General features: G+C 34.3%; 1 protein-coding gene across 1 annotated transcript; it reads left to right on the forward strand.

The window, feature by feature from the left end:
* The first annotated feature begins 10209 nt into the window (after positions 1-10209).
* On the forward strand, positions 10210-11091 carry LOC111509678 (ATP synthase F(0) complex subunit k, mitochondrial-like). Its single transcript, XM_074173109.1, has 2 exons — positions 10210-10399; positions 10931-11091. The coding sequence occupies exons 1-2, from the start codon at positions 10310-10312 to the stop codon at positions 11003-11005; spliced, it is 165 nt and encodes a 54-aa protein (XP_074029210.1). The 5' UTR covers positions 10210-10309; the 3' UTR covers positions 11006-11091.
* Positions 11092-16249: the final 5158 nt, after the last annotated feature.

The raw sequence follows: 16249 nt of genomic DNA on the forward strand, positions 1-16249 counted from the left end.
GGTGCTGCAAGCGGCTTCATCGCTTTAGGCTTTGCCAAGCAAATACTGAACACCTGGATGGCAAGAAGATTTATGGACTTCTGGCAGAATCTTCCAGGATTGGCTCACCTCAAGGCGTTCATTCACCCTTCGAAGCTTGATTCCAAACAGTTGTTGGACTACAGTAGGGATGAACTACGATGTCTAACAGGCCTTCTTACAGGTCACTGTCATTTGATTCATCATATGCAGAGACTTGGACTGTCGGAAGACAGTGTGTCGCCTCTGTCTGGAAAATGATGAAACAGCAGAGCATATACTTTGTGTCTGCCCCGCTGGGGACCGAATCAGGTTCTTTGAGTTCGGCAGATCCGTACTCTCACCATCTGACAAGAAAAACCACTCACCATACAAACTAATCGGCTTCGTTAAGAAGCTGGGTTTATTTGGCCGAGTGTGAATAGGTGTGAGCCATAATAAACCCTTGTGGGTTGCGGTGGAGGGTCGAATAGACCAACTCACTTTAAACCTACCTACCTACCCACCTTGAAACGTTTTATCCTCAGTAATTTTGGAGTGAATTGTATATTACATACTAATTCTTTTTTTTTAATAATTCTACATCAAATAGTTTTTTTTCTTTTGAGTACTGACTAAATGAGAAAAAGGAATTTTCATTCTGTTAAAAAAATATTTTTTTTCACTAACCAGCTGTTGCCCCCCTATAAACGGCAACTCTCAGAAGTTGAAACTTGGGCGAGCTGAGGATTAACTAAGTCTTACTTTTCAACGTGCGATTACTAGCACATGATTCAATGTTCACATATTTGAAGGTAGTTAATGTGGATGTATTTTCTCTTTCATTTTGTGTCTGAAAGAAACTTCTGTGTATAACCTTCACATTTTTTTATGTATTCAATTACAGTCTTCCTTCCTTCGTTCAGAAGTTTCCTACTTGCTGGGATAATGATGGGCATGTATGAAACACAAAAAGGTTTTTATCCGTAATGAACAATACCATCTATAAATTCAACTTGAAACTAATAACTTATCATCCCTCAATATTGAAAAATTAGAGGATGGTACAATTGTTAGTGAAGAATATCATCGAAAGTGCTGTTCAATGAATATATTTAAAACTATACTGTCAAATTACTCAGTCAATGAATTTTAATGAATTATACAGTGTGTCCGCAAAGTATGGAATAAATTCGATATTTCCAAAACCGAAGGTCGTTTTACAAAAACCAGAAACACGTCGATTTTTAATTTAAATATTCTACATTTTACAACAAAATTTCATTTTACAGGGTGATCCATATTAATGTGATGACGTCATAGGTATTTTTTTTAATGCAACACCCTCTATTTGGTGTCGTTTTAGATAATCCGTAACGAGCTGATTCCGAAAAGGTATGATACTTGGGGTCTTACGGACAGAATTTGAAAGATGTGCGCTTAGAAAATAAATTTTATTGATATCTAATAAAAGTAAAAATTAATTAATTATTTTATATTTTTTCTTATGATTAATTTAACAATGGTAAAGTAATCCAGTAATAAATAAATGACTTTAGTCCTTGATGTAGTTGACATAAACGTGCTAACAAGTATTTCTCATTAAGTCATTTTTTAAACATGTGGACGACATATAATTTTAAACCTTGTAAATACTTCTCTTCAAACTTCTAAAATTCCAAATCCTTTAAAAGTTAGTACTATAGTTCCCATTCAAAAGGTAAACAATACAATCAAGGCAAGTTAATATAGACCTATAATATATATTACCACCGTTAGAAAAAATTCTTGAACTAACTGTTTATAAGCAGGTATTTGATCATGTTGAAAAAAATTAAATTTTAACAAATAATCAATCTCACTTTATCTAAATTCAAAAAAGAAGTTGATAACAATAAATTGATCGTAATATTCTTCTAATAAAATTAAGAGGTTATGGCATTATTGGTGATGTTTACTAATGGTTATCTGACTATTTATCCCATAGAAAGCAAAAAGTCAGAGTTCAAGATAATATCTCATAGGAATTGGATATACATATAGGTGTGCCTCAGGGTAGCGTTTCAGGACCTCTGCTTTTTATCTTATACTTAAATGACATAAACTTGTTTATAAACGTTGATTTTATAAATTTATTTGCAGATGATATACACTATTGGCATGCTACGATACAAGCTTAGATAAAGCTATTGATAAAATGAATGCCGCATTAAAGGATGTAAATGAGTACCTTATGACAAATAAATTAAAACTGAATAAAATGAAAACTAAAGGAATGATTATTACAACAAAAGTTAAATGGAACAACCTTGATTTAAATGAAATAAATCTACAAATCGATAGTGAAAACATTGAAATTGTGTCGTGTATCAAATATCTTGGATTCCAGTTAGATAATTTATTACTTTTTGGGAATCATCTCGATTATATATGTAAATCGGCCAGTTCTTCTACTATATCTTCTTTTCGGGCGATGCTAGTGTCGTTTATCTGTATTGCATTTATCCCAGAATGTGTTTCGATTCCAGATATATTTTAGACTTTTTTTCATACTGATGAAAGGAGGGTGTTGCTACTGATACTCTGAACTTATTTTCTTCACGAGTCTCTTTTACTGCTGCTCGTGATTAATCGTACTTGCGCTCGGTGTCTCTTGAAATTTATCTTGTTTTTCTCATTTCTCGTTCTCTTATATGCGTTTTCAAGGCAGCATTCCACCATGGCACAGCTTTGTGCTTTTTTATAAATTTGGTCTTTCCTATTAAGAAGTGTGTAACTTATTTATAGTCTATTTCAAAAGAGTGTAGAGTAATAAATCATGAAGTGTCATAAAATTTGCCTGAATTTCGTTGTCGTCCATGGGCGTAGGCAAATCTTAGGATTATTAAACTTAATAATTAAAGTAAATTAAAAATTACAGACATAGATAATAATAAAAGGCCATTTTTGGGAAGTAATTTGGTCTAAAACTAAGTACCTACATGTATTTAGGTAAGTAAAATTTCTTAAAAAAAGATTAAGATTAATTTTAGTGGTTCTTGTAAACTTATTTAATATGCAATTTGGGTTCATATACTTGAGCATGATTTCTCAAAAAAGGGTTAACACTTAGTTCCGAGGTGCCATGTCATTATAATAATCCCTTTTTGACCCTGCCCACCAATCATGCAATACCTATTAAACCCAGGTAATTAAGAAAAAGGGTTTAAATATATTGTAATGGTGTCTTAAACATTCGAGTTATAATAGTAATTGTTACTACACCAATTAAACGTACAGTGATATTGTGATATAGAAATAGTGAAAAAGTTATAAAATGGGGACATTTACTCCAAAGAAAAGAAGTGTAAAAAATTCTCCGCTATCTGTTTGCGAAAAAGTTATAATTTTAAATGTATATGATTGCATAAAACACGATCACCCTAGTTTGTCTGTGCAAGAAAGTGTTGAGCGATGTGCCCGAATGACTGGAATTGGACAGTCCACGATTTTTAAATTATTGCGAGAAAGAAAGATATCAGGCCAGGTAAGTCCATGCAAGAGAAAATCAGGAAGACCAATAAAAATCTTAGATGAAGACACCAAATGTGACATTCGAAGAAAAGTTCATTCGTTTTATTTTAAAAAGGAAATACCCACTCTTGAAAAAATATTTATCGAGATAAGCCAAGATAACGATATTCCTTTGATATCCAGAAAACTTTTATGGAAAACTTTAAAAAGTATGAATTTTGCCTGGGAAAAGCACAATCGAAAGGCACTATTACTGGAAAGTGATGAAATTGTTTGCTGGAGACGAAAATATTTGATAACTATAAAGCAGTACCGCAGAGAGCAAAAGAAAATTTTTTATCTTGATGAGACGTGGATAAACGAAGGTTATATAGTCAAAAAAATGTGGCAAGATAAAAATATAACAAGTTCTCGCCAAGCTTTCATAGAAGGCCTTTCGACGGGTATTAAAGTGCCTTCGGGAAAAGGGAAGAGGCTTATAATTGCTCACATTGGAAGCGAAGACGGATTTTTAAAAGAAGGTTTGTTAAGCTTTGAGTCGTGCCGGACGGGAGATTATCATGAGGACATGAATTCGGATGTCTTCGAAGACTACTTCGGGGAAATGTTAAAATTTCTTTTAGCTGATTCGGTCGTGGTTATGGATAATGCAAGCTACCATTCAAGGCGCTTAGAGAAGGTACCAACTTCAGCTTGGAGAAAGCAAGAAATTATTAACTGGCTGTCAAATAAAGGTATTCAGTTTGAGACGAATTCAGTAAAGAAGGAACTACTAGCCATAGTAAAACAACATAAATCTCGCTTCATGAAATATGCCGTAGAAGATGTAGCAGAAAAGTATAAAGTAACTGTGCTGCGCCTACCGCCATATCATTGCGAATTAAATCCTATAGAACTTATATGGGCACAAGTTAAAGGATATGTTGCAAGGCACAATACTACATTTAAAATGAAAGATGTCAAGGTATTGTTTGATCAAGCCATTATGGAAATCACATCAGAAAACTGGCAAAAAGCAATCCAGCATGTTTTAAAAGAGGAAGATAAAATGTGGGAACTGGACAACTTGGTCGATCAGGTGGTTGACCCTATAATTATAACACCAGGGGATGATGACAGTTCTTCGGATGAAGACTATACTGATGTAGAATAATTTAATTGAATTGTAAATATACTGTAGCGGGATAAGCAATCTGGACAGAGACCAGTGTATCAGTGACAGTGACACTTTTGCTTAGGTTAGGGTTTAGAATTAAGGGTAGTCTGAATAATTATTTTCTCGGAAGGTTCTCGAAAATTGTACCTAGTAATCTCTAGAACATTCAATTAGGGTATAAATAGAGTGTTGTTAAACGTTAAGGGAAGTTCACAGTTTTAGTATTGTTCAAGTGTCAAATTGTAATAACGTATCCAGTAAAGTTCTTGTCGTTTTTGTGAATAAATTGATTTAAAGTCCCCACAAGTGTTTCAATACGTAAAGTTCGTTCGTGTGTGTTTGTGAGTATTTCCCGATTTCGGTTCGTATATATTTTATTGTTACATTTTATATTTTTTTAATAACACTGTTCTGCTGTATTAAATTTTTATTTCCTTTAATATAATTTTTATGAATGCATATTCTTTTGGCAATTATCCCACTAGCGCGCCTCTGGCTCAGTATTTATCCGTCGATAACAATGGACAAATCCCTTAAAACAGGGTGATACCTACCTGCTCTTTATGAAACGACATAATTTTGCAATGCGGACTAGGGAAGTGACAGAATTTATTGACGGATCACCCTGTAGCGCTTTTGAATACTTAATGAGATTTTATTACTCTACACTCTTTTGAAATAGACTATAATGAAAAATATCCAGAAAGACGCATAACGCAGTCAGCAGTAAGTAAGAGAAACTGGTACCGTTGAAAATGCACGCAAATCAGGTCGTCCTTCTGTAAATAATGATACAAACCTAGACGTTCTACTTGCTTTTGAAGAAGATGTGCACACTTCTGTTCGTAAGGTTAGTCGTAATTACGATGTCAGTAAAACAACTGTACACAAAATATTAAAATTGAAAAAATGGCATCCCTTTAAAATGGAACATCAACAAGAATTAAACGAGGTAGATCCAGATAGAAGAATAGAATTTTGTGAATCCATGATGGATAACTGTCACCGAGACCGTCTCCTCGTAAAAAAATATAATTTTTTCTGATGAAGCTACTTTTACAATAAATGGTGGGGTCAACCGTTAGAATTGTGGGTACTGGACCAAAGAAAACCCCCACTGGATGCGTGAGCATCATACACAATACCCGCAAAAGGTAAATGTATGGGCTGGCATTGTAAGAAACAGGATCATCGGACCCTACTTTTTCGACGGTACTTTAGCTGGGCCAACATAACTTTAGTTTTCAAGGGGATATCTTGTAAGTACCTACTTTAATTAATTTATTCCTCAATAGAATTATTCCTGGAAGTTTTGATGAAAGTTTATGGTTTCAACAGGACGGTGCGCCTCTACATTATGATGCAGATGTTCGAAGGTATCTCGACCAAATGTTCACAAACCGATGGATTGGTAGACGTGGACTTATTGAATGGTCAACGAGGTCGCCATCTGAAGAATGTTGTTTATAAAACGAAACCAGCAAATATTCAATAATTAAAAGAGAGAATTCGAACAGAAATGAACAATATTTCTCAAGAAACCATAAACAAGGTTCAACAAAAATTTATTCAACGTTTAGGTTAGGTACTGTCAAATACAGCAAGGACTACAGTTCGAATAGACCCACTCACTTTGGACCTAACCCAACCTAACAGTTCGAACATTTAAAATGAAGTCATGTATTTATTACTGGATTACTTTCCCATTGTTGAATTATTCATTAGAAGAAAATATAAAATAATTAATTGATTTCTACTTTTATTAGATATCAATAACATTTATTTTCTAAGCGCACATCTTTCAAATTCTGTTCGTAGGACCCCAAGTATCATACCTTTTCGTAATTAGCTTGTTGCGGATTATCTAAAACTGACACCAAATACAGGGTGTTGCATTTATAAAAATTACCGATGACGTCATCACATTGATATGGATCACCCTGTATAATGAAATTTAGTTGTAAAATGTAGAATATTCAAATTAAAAATCGACGTGTTTCAGGTTTTTGTAAAACGACCTTTGGTTTTGGAAATATCGAATTTATTCCATACTTTGCGGACACACTCTATATCAAAGCATCAATCAAATAATTCATAAGATTAATAAGGAATATTAGAATTTAATGTGTCACGATATCAATATCTGATAATTCCCACAAATATCACAAAAAAATACTGATTCCTGATTCCATCTTTATGAAGTGTTACTAGTGAATTGTGGTAAACAAAACAGTATTATTACTGCTAGAAAATAATTTGTAACGGATTATTGTTGATTATGCGTTGATTATGATACGTCAACTGTCAATTTTGATGCGTCAATTGCCTGTATTTATTCATGAACTGCCAGTTGAAAGTTTCTCAAAATGTAACAAAATAGGTAAAAACAGTTTGTGTCTTTGCATGATCTACACATTCATGTATAGAGTTACTTATTTTCAAATTGATTACTTCCTTCCTTTCTTTAGAAGATTCCCACATTTTTTTGTATCAAGGTGGAGTAGTAGAAAGCCAAAAACTTTCTCTCCCTAAAATTAATCACTCCTAAAAATATAACCCCTTCAATTTCAGGTAAAAACGTAAATGATTATTGGAAATGAAAGATTGTGGCTTTCTACTTCTCCATCTTCACCCAAAAAATGTGTGAATCTTTCAAAGGCAAGAAAAAAAACAGTAAATTTCAAAATAAACTCTTTACAAAGTTTTGTAGATAATGCAGAGAAGTAACTTTCAGGCACAAACTACACATCTTTGTAAAGAGTTTATTACGAAATTTATTGCAATATTCAATGTTTTCTTCCTTCATTGGAAGATTCCCACATTTTTTTAAATAAGGATGAAGAAGTAGAAAACCAAAACCCCTCTTTCCCAAAAACTGATCTTCCCTAAAAATATACCACTTTCAATGTAAGTGAGTGATTTTAAACGTCAAAAAGTTATATTTTGTTACTTAAATAACGCCAGGAAAAACATTGAATCAAAAGACGATCGGAATCCGAATATCCGGAAAGACAGTCCATAGTCAATCAAAAATGGAAGAAAACAATAATTAACGACCCATTGTTAGTTTAGAACATATTTGTTTACTTCCCAATTTATACATGCCAAATAGTTGTGTGAAACTATTTTTCATTGCTTAATAATATCTCTTGCAAGTGAATGCAATGTGAAGCAAGAACTCTCAGCAAGATGAGGACAGTATTAAATCTATTTTTGCTTCAACTAATATTCCTTAGGAACCATTGAAAACCCACTTTTTCACTGCACATGTATACGTTTTTACATTGTTATTATATAACGGAATTCCTATACTATGACTCTCAAAATGCAAAATAAAATAGCAATTACCAATGAAGAAATTAGTCGAATATACCTAAGGCGATTTGTAAATTCATCGATGAGTCATCCGATGGATTCAACTATTGATCCATTCAAAACAGCGCATTTATTTCGGTTGAAGTAATGTAATAAAAATATTCTGTTGAATTCAAGAACTCACGTGAATGAGGTAACTGAATGATTCCGTTTCGAAAGAGTATTGTCAACAAGCCTCTCTGCAATATTAAAGTAATATGTTCATACATATAATTTGAATATTATGAATGAGGGGCTGGGTTTTTGTAGTGATTTTTCTGTTGCTCATATTGAGCCACCCGCTAACGAAAAGTTTTTAAGATATCCTTCGCTTTATTGAAAAACACCAAATATTAATCTGAGGTAGCACAACTTTTTTAATTTTACTTTTATATTGTATCATAATTACATTATGTATTTGGGCAAAAAAAGTTTTGGCTTTCTACTTCTTCATGTCTACAAGAAAAAAGTTGAAATCTCCTGAAGGAAGGAAGAGAGCAATTAATTTCAAAATAAACTATACACAAATAAGATGTGTACATCATTCAAAGAAATAACTTTCAGATACAAACTGGAAGAAAATGCCCTCTTGAAACAACTACTTTCATATAAACATTGAATTACACGTAACAAAGAATACTTTTGAAACAACTGTTAGTTATATGAACATTAATCAAACAAATCTAGTTTTATAATAAAAAATGTATTTGAGTGGAGTGCATTTTTTGACTTGATTGTCATTTGTCCTTAAATCTTTTATTGGAGTTCCGTGGTGGCCATGGTAGTATGGTAGTAAACGGACGTGCCGATCAGGTCCGCCCACAAAGTAATGCACGTGGATGCCATCCGCAGGGCCCCTTTTTGTGTTGTGATCATCCATCTAGTGAAAGTAATGTATATGTGAGAATTTTTAACAAATGTGAAGTGAGGACCCCCTTTATTCACCCCGGTATCCAGGCCGGGTGATTCGGATAACCAAGTAAAGGGGGCCATGTATGTGGAAAAAAACAAACTTTGAAATAATGAAGTTTTTTATGTACAAAAAATGAGAGAAAAAAATAAGGGGTGGCAGCATTGTCTTGACCAAGACTGCTGCGCTTCCCTTTATTCAAGCCGGTATCCAGGCCCGACTAGTTTGGACTGTATATCTGAAAAAAAATCAAAAGGTCTCCCAAGCAGGAGGCAACGTGTTGAAAAATAAAAAAATAATAAAAAGTTCGACAAAAAAGGATGGCAGCATTGCTTCAAGAAAGACCGCTGTGCTCCCCGACAGAGCTCCTGTCAACCTTAAACGAAGGAGCCTGGCCAAATGTATCCGAGTGGGAAGCAATGGCCAATAATAAAAGAAAGAGAGAGAGTTTCGTTTATTAGTGTTCTGTGATTTCATCAAGTATTCTATATGACCGTCGACTAATTATAGTACTATAGTCAGGGCTGCTCCTGGCTATACAATTGTACGAATTGCTATACAATTCAATATTTTTTCGTACATGCATACCACATTGACGAAAAGCATACATTTTGACTTCATTTGGTTTTGCATTACGTCATTGATTCGAACGAAGCCACGGTTATATATTTACAAATTTCAATCACTTCGTCCTTCGATAGTCGAGTAATCTGTCTATCTCTGTCTCCCGTCTCATTATGATAGGCGTGTCCCGCGTGTCATAGAACTCATAGAAGTCATAGATCACGATCACGTCGATCACAGAGCACTTAATTTTCAGATCTGTCAAATCTGTCGAAAACGGCTGACGCTAAAAGAAAAAAAAAATCCACAGTGAGAAAAGATGAATTTTAAATAAATATTTATGAATGGTGGTTGGTAGTTCACCTCACCCCTCTTGATTTCTGTTTTAGGAGACTTTGTGTTGTCATTTGATCTGATACATAATATAAGCTGAAGCTAGATTAGTGAATGCAGAATTTTCAATTAATAATAATGCAAATAGTAATCAAATCAATATATTTTTAATCACCACTTCAAAGTATTCACATACGATGGAGTGTCTGCGCATGCGCTAATCGCTTTATTCCATCTCTGCATCATGCGGGAAGCTGTCACTTGTCAATTATTCTGATGACAGTGTTGGCAACCATTGATGCTATACAATTATAGCGAAAAGCATACATTTTCATCTGTCATTTTCGTACAATTTTTTTTTGCCTTGGAGCAGCACTGACTATAGTTAATAATTATTGTTGCTTCATTATTGTTGCTTCATCTCTGTGGAGCCATATAGTTGGAAGAAACAAATTATTGAAATCTGTTTATAGTAGTTGAAAATGGCTGGAGGTGATGCTAACGTCGATACTTCAAAGCTGACTGGATTAAATAAAATATTCAATGGGCAAACGATTAGGGGAAGAGCACATGTAGGTATTACATAATGGGAAGATAGGGTAGATGTATTCAAATCGACCATTTCATTTATATGATTCATTCCTGAAATTGAGTTGGTCATTGGTCATTTTCCTTCATCATAGACAGAAAATAAATAGGAAACATAATTCTAGACTTGATTCATGTCCTAGTCTGCTAAAAAGACTTTGCTTTCTACTTCACCATTAATATGTAAAATATAGAATTTTCTAGGGAATTGAAATTGAAAATTGACAAATATAGAAAACCTAGAAAATGTTTAGATTATCTTACTTATTTCTATCAGTTACATACCTGAAATAGAGGTCATCTCCAATAACTACTCCCTACTGATATTGAATTAGACAGAAATACTTCTTTTTTTGTTTTCGTTTTCCACGTAGGGTGTATGGGTATATTATTTGGCATAAAAACAGACGAAAAAACGTTTTCAGTGAAATATCAACAATGATGTGTTACGTGAATTTGTTATGATTTTTTTATCAAGTATCGGCCAGTTCCATCACATATTTTTTTTTTTTCAGGTAGCCATGGCCACATATGCTGGTGTAGGACTGATCATAGCTTATTTTTCATTGAAACCTAAATCAAAGAAGTGAATATTTTCAAATTAGTTTCTCGTAATATTATCATGTCTGTTTTAGAGAATTGTATGTTGCAAATTCAATAAAATTATTGTATGATTTTTTTCCCATTCATTTTAGTAATCCTTAATCATTGATTGGTATGATTCAATTCAAGTTTTTTCAACATTCTGGGATCAGTTTTTGAGAAATAATGTCTCAGTTCACTCGAAATGAGAACATTTTTGAGATCTTGGTTGAAAGCCAATATCAAGAAACCAATGAAATTGTAAATATACACATATTTTCACAAATGAAAAATGGTAGCCTATCAGTGTACACTAAGATATCACAAACTCAGAACACATATATTAATGAGACTTTCCGATACAGTCTTTTGCAAAACATTGCTTCTGAATGAGATTCATCATATCTTCCACTGCAAGGCATCTAGTCAATATCAGTGACGTTAGGTTGAACCAACAATGCATTTCTGGACTCAGATATGCTTCAAGAACAATTCCGAGTCAGTGAAGGTGGTGACATCCCTCCTTATGAAGAAGCTATATATTGGATCAGCAGAAGACCAATATCAAAAATTATTGAGGCTCCCTAAGGCAAACCATTGCAAAGCCAACCTTCAACATCAATTGCGAAATGAGATTCGTCCTGTCTTTGGCTGCAACTTAGACTGCAAGGCAACTAGTTGATACCAAAAAAAACAAAGTGCCTTTTTGACCTGTTAAAGGTCTGATCATGCACTAATGCATTGCTGGACTTGGCTGTGGTTAAGGGACAATTCTGAGTAAATGAAAGGGATGCCATTCCCCTACTAATATCTAAGATAAACGAGGCTCCCAAGGCATCTGTTGCAAAGTCAACATTCGCAATCAACTACCGACCTCTTTATTTCACTACAGCTTACACTGCAATCCAACTAGTCCATACCTAAACGCAAAGCATTTGTTTTGTCGACACCAGACGGCGCTGTTTCAACTCGCCAAAAGTCTAATCGGTGGTGCTAGACTGAACCACCAATACATTGCTAGACTGAACCGCCAATACAGAGGACAACCTTACAAAGATGCCATCTAGGAGCTCAACACATGTTTCATCATCGAACTTACTCCTGAGTGCAATAATTGTTCGTGGTTCAGCCTAGGATTACTAACGAGACCTATGGCTTGTCGAACCAGCAATCTCTAGTGTTGGATCACGAATACTTCGTTCTTGGGCTTTGGTAACGAATATCTTGGAATGTTCGAAAATTAAATTGTGTCTAATGATTTATTTATTCATTCAGACGGGGAAATGAAGCCCCTTTCTACATATAAATTATAAAATAGATACAAATTCAACCTAACCTAACAATTCAATATAATATAGGAATGTAGGCTTTCATGAATGGCTTCAATGTTTCAATTATAACTGCGACTGTAATCTTCAGTGCCGTGGCCGAATTACTTCTGTTGACAAGTCAAGAAGACCACGGCAAAACCTGGAAGCCAATCAAAATAATTCAATATAATATAAGTTTTAAACTAGACAACAAACACAACACATTTATGCTTCAACACCAGACAGCGTTATTTTGACTCGCCATATATCTCGTCAGTGATCCTAGGCTGAACCACAAATGCATTGCTAGACTGAACCACAAATGTATTGCTAGACTCTACTATCCATGAAAGACAAGCTTAAGTAAGTGAGGGCAATGACATAATATTTCACTGAGTGAAATATTACCTGTTTCATATCTGACATTGTGTAGCAGTCCTGTCAATGATATCTGAATCAATTCCATAACTAATGTTTGAAATACGAACTGAATAGGAAAAAGTTTTTTTGTATTATTCAATGTTCATATAAAAGTAGTTGTTTTGAAAGTGTCTTTTCTTTCGTGTATTTGTCCCGAAAGGGCTTTTTCTTCCAGTTTGTGTCTGAAAGTTACTAATTTGCATGATCTACACATCTTCATAAAGAGTTTGTTTTGAAATCAATTACTTTCTTCCTTTTGTTGGAAGATTCCCACATTTGTTTTTTGTATAAAGATGGAGAATTAGAAAATTAATATCTCTTAAAAATATACTCCTTTCAATTTAAACAAGATTCCTTTGACTGGGATTGAATCAAATAAGCGAATGAATGTCATTATGTACTGTCATCGATGACATGAGGCAATAAGACAAGCATCTTATTCCAAAACATCGATGTCCGCCATTGAGGATGCGTGTTCCATGTAAGTGAAATAGTCCCTCTTTCATATTCGATATTGTGTAGCAATCCTGTAAATAATATTTGAATCAATTCTATAACGGAATGTATGGCGTACAAACTGAATATGAGAAGTATTTTTTTTGTACAATTCGATGTTCATATAAAAGTAGTTGCTTCAAAAGTATTTTTTCTTTCATGTAATTCAATGTTTATTTGAAAGTAGTTGTTTCAAGAGGGCTTTTTCTTCAGGTTTGGTGTGAAAGTTACTTTTTTGCATAATCTACACATATTTGTATAGATTTTGAAATAACATGCTTTCTTCCTTTCTTTGGAAGATTCCCCACATTTTTTTTTTAAAAAAAATATATCCCTTTCAGTTTAAATATTAATAATGATCAGTGAAAACGAAGAAAGGCATATATTTTTTTATTAATGTAAGTAAAATAGGCATAAATGATATCAAGGTACTTAAATGCTACTAGTTTGCTAATTCAAAGGATTTATTGCAATAATAAAAGAGTTGTAATTAGTGAGTGTTCCAAAATTCCTGTGTAGTGTACCTATATTCCTGGTGTTTTTCATCTACTTCTTGATGCCAGACGAATAGCTTTGTTAAGCAGTTCTCAAAATCTGCTGTAGCTTTGACAAAACATATTTTCCATTGAAATCAAGAAATATTAATAAGACAGAACAGTTTCATTTTATGACCGGAATCCAACAATTCAAACCTAAATACCTAACACCGTAGTTGAAAATGAATCGAATACAACCTATCACGATGAAACGTTTCTACAAACTCTTGTCGTGCAATTGAGCGGTCCCTCGAAATTTAATTCTGTTAGAGCCATAATCGATACACGTACACCAGAGCCTGCTGTGTAGGTAGATGGGAGAGATTATTGTTTCGAAATTTATTTTGAAATACTCATTTTCTTATAGATATGTATCTCTCCTCGATAGTTTTCATTTCTGATTTATACTAAACAAATGTTCTTATTTCAGGAAAAAATTATTTTATTTTAGGACTTTGGATTCAAAAACTATGACGTCTTAATGCTTCAGACTATCGAAAACTGCCAACGTTTCTAGTTCATATGAATGATAGCGCTGTTCCTGCTACTCTTCCCGTCGTCTATAGGCTGAAGAACTTGACAGGTCTGCTTTGCGCTTTGCAGCTAACACCAACATTGGATACATCGATACGAAGTCCGTTTCTACAGCATTGTCGTGATATGCCAAAACAGGTCTCATTATCTAAAGATTTTTCAGAGTTTCGAATGCTCTGTTGTGCTCCTCCCTCCACTACAACTCCACCAATAAGGTACTTGCGGAAATAGCTGGATAATCCTAGGAAGTGTCTTACTTGATGAATGTTCGCAGGCCAATTTCTAACTGCATTAATTTTCCTTGAACGAAACTCGAGACCATTTTTTCGTATTTTGTGTTCCAGATACTATGAAGCTACTCCAAAAAATGATATATCTTGTCAAGTATTGCTGAATAAAGTAGGCCGATACTTCATAAAAATTCGTGTCTCTTAGCGGCAGCTTCGATTGCGGCCTGTCCAAAATTGGCTTGGGACAAGATCCTCTAGTTTCTCTTGTCAAATTAACTCATTCTCTATGAGTGATAGTTCTCTCTGATGCTCGGACTTCTCCAACCGCTCCCATACCTTGTTGATATCCGATATTATCTTAACCTCTTTCGGCGTGTTCTTGCGTTGGTTGTTCACCCTAATTTTTGACTGCAATGTGGAGAGCAGGATTTCCAAGTTGGTAGTGAAGTGCCCATAAGAATATCCAGATAAAAAGTACTCAGCAAACTGCCCCTGGTCAGAATTCCTGATCATAATGATCTGAAACTGTTTACTCTTGTGCAAGGGAGAATGCTACAGAACGAGACATTGACATGGCTTCGGGTTTCACCAAACGAATACTAAATGCCTGGACCTAGGTAAGGCATTTATACATTCTTCGAAGTATGTTGCTAGATTGCAGCTGGGGTTGAAATGCATATTTGCAATTGAAGTTTAATTCTATTGTCGCCCTTGGAGAAGGCGACAATATGGAGGTGAAATATATTGCTGCCCCCATCCATATACATTCCAATCCAAGTATATCAAAACTTCACTCTATTGCCTTTTAGAACTTGAAATCTGGAAGTTTAATATGTCACTGCAATTGGACTTCATACCCATCATAGCTTTTGACATCATTCGCTACCCATGGTTGCTAGTGCAACTATAGTTCTGAATCCTATATCTATTGATTCCAAATTCATCATCACTTCTGGAAACAGGTACCATTGAGAGTACATGATTCTAAATGATCTCCATAAGACATCTACTCTCGTCAAACAAAACTTATCATCGCTTATTGAACCTTACTTTGAGGTAGGAATTCATTTTTGCCTCTAGGATTGAAATACATCTCTGCTTTGGCGTTGGAGTTGTAATCCATCTTTGCTTTTGAGATTGTGATCCACCAATGCTATGGAATGAGGTTTATTGTCCTTGGACTAGAATACCTATATTCATCGGTGGCTTTGAGTCTTGAATCTGTCTACCTTTTTAATTTGAATGCATCAATGCCTTCAGAGCCGAACTTCATCTCTGCCTTCATGCCAGAAAATATAGACCAGGAATTTATTGTAGCCTTTAGGATTGAAACCCATTTCTTCCTTCCAAGTTGAAATCCATCGATGACTTTGTACTTGAAAAATCTATACTAGAGGTCTAGTGCTCCTTTTGGGTCTTAAATTCGTTTGTTTCTTTGTGACTGTATTGATGGCAACACATATCGGGAAGATATGTGTTGGATATGTTGGGAAGAAAAATCATCAATACAGAACTCATTTTATATACTCTGTATGACATTGATCTCAATGCAAATAATAAAACAGCATATGATCCAGCATTCATCAATACTGAACCCAGTATCCATTTCATACACTCTGTATACCATTGAACTCAATGCAAATCGTAATATTGTACACACTGTACAATAAAACAACATATGACTCAGAAATCAATACTGAACTCAGTATTTATTTCATACACTCTGT

The sequence above is a fragment of the Leptinotarsa decemlineata genome, unplaced genomic scaffold (assembly GCF_025532065.1).
Source record: "Leptinotarsa decemlineata unplaced genomic scaffold, Ldec_3_MD MMD2_tig00000199_RagTag_RagTag, whole genome shotgun sequence".
In the NCBI taxonomy this organism is placed as follows: domain Eukaryota; kingdom Metazoa; phylum Arthropoda; class Insecta; order Coleoptera; family Chrysomelidae; genus Leptinotarsa; species Leptinotarsa decemlineata.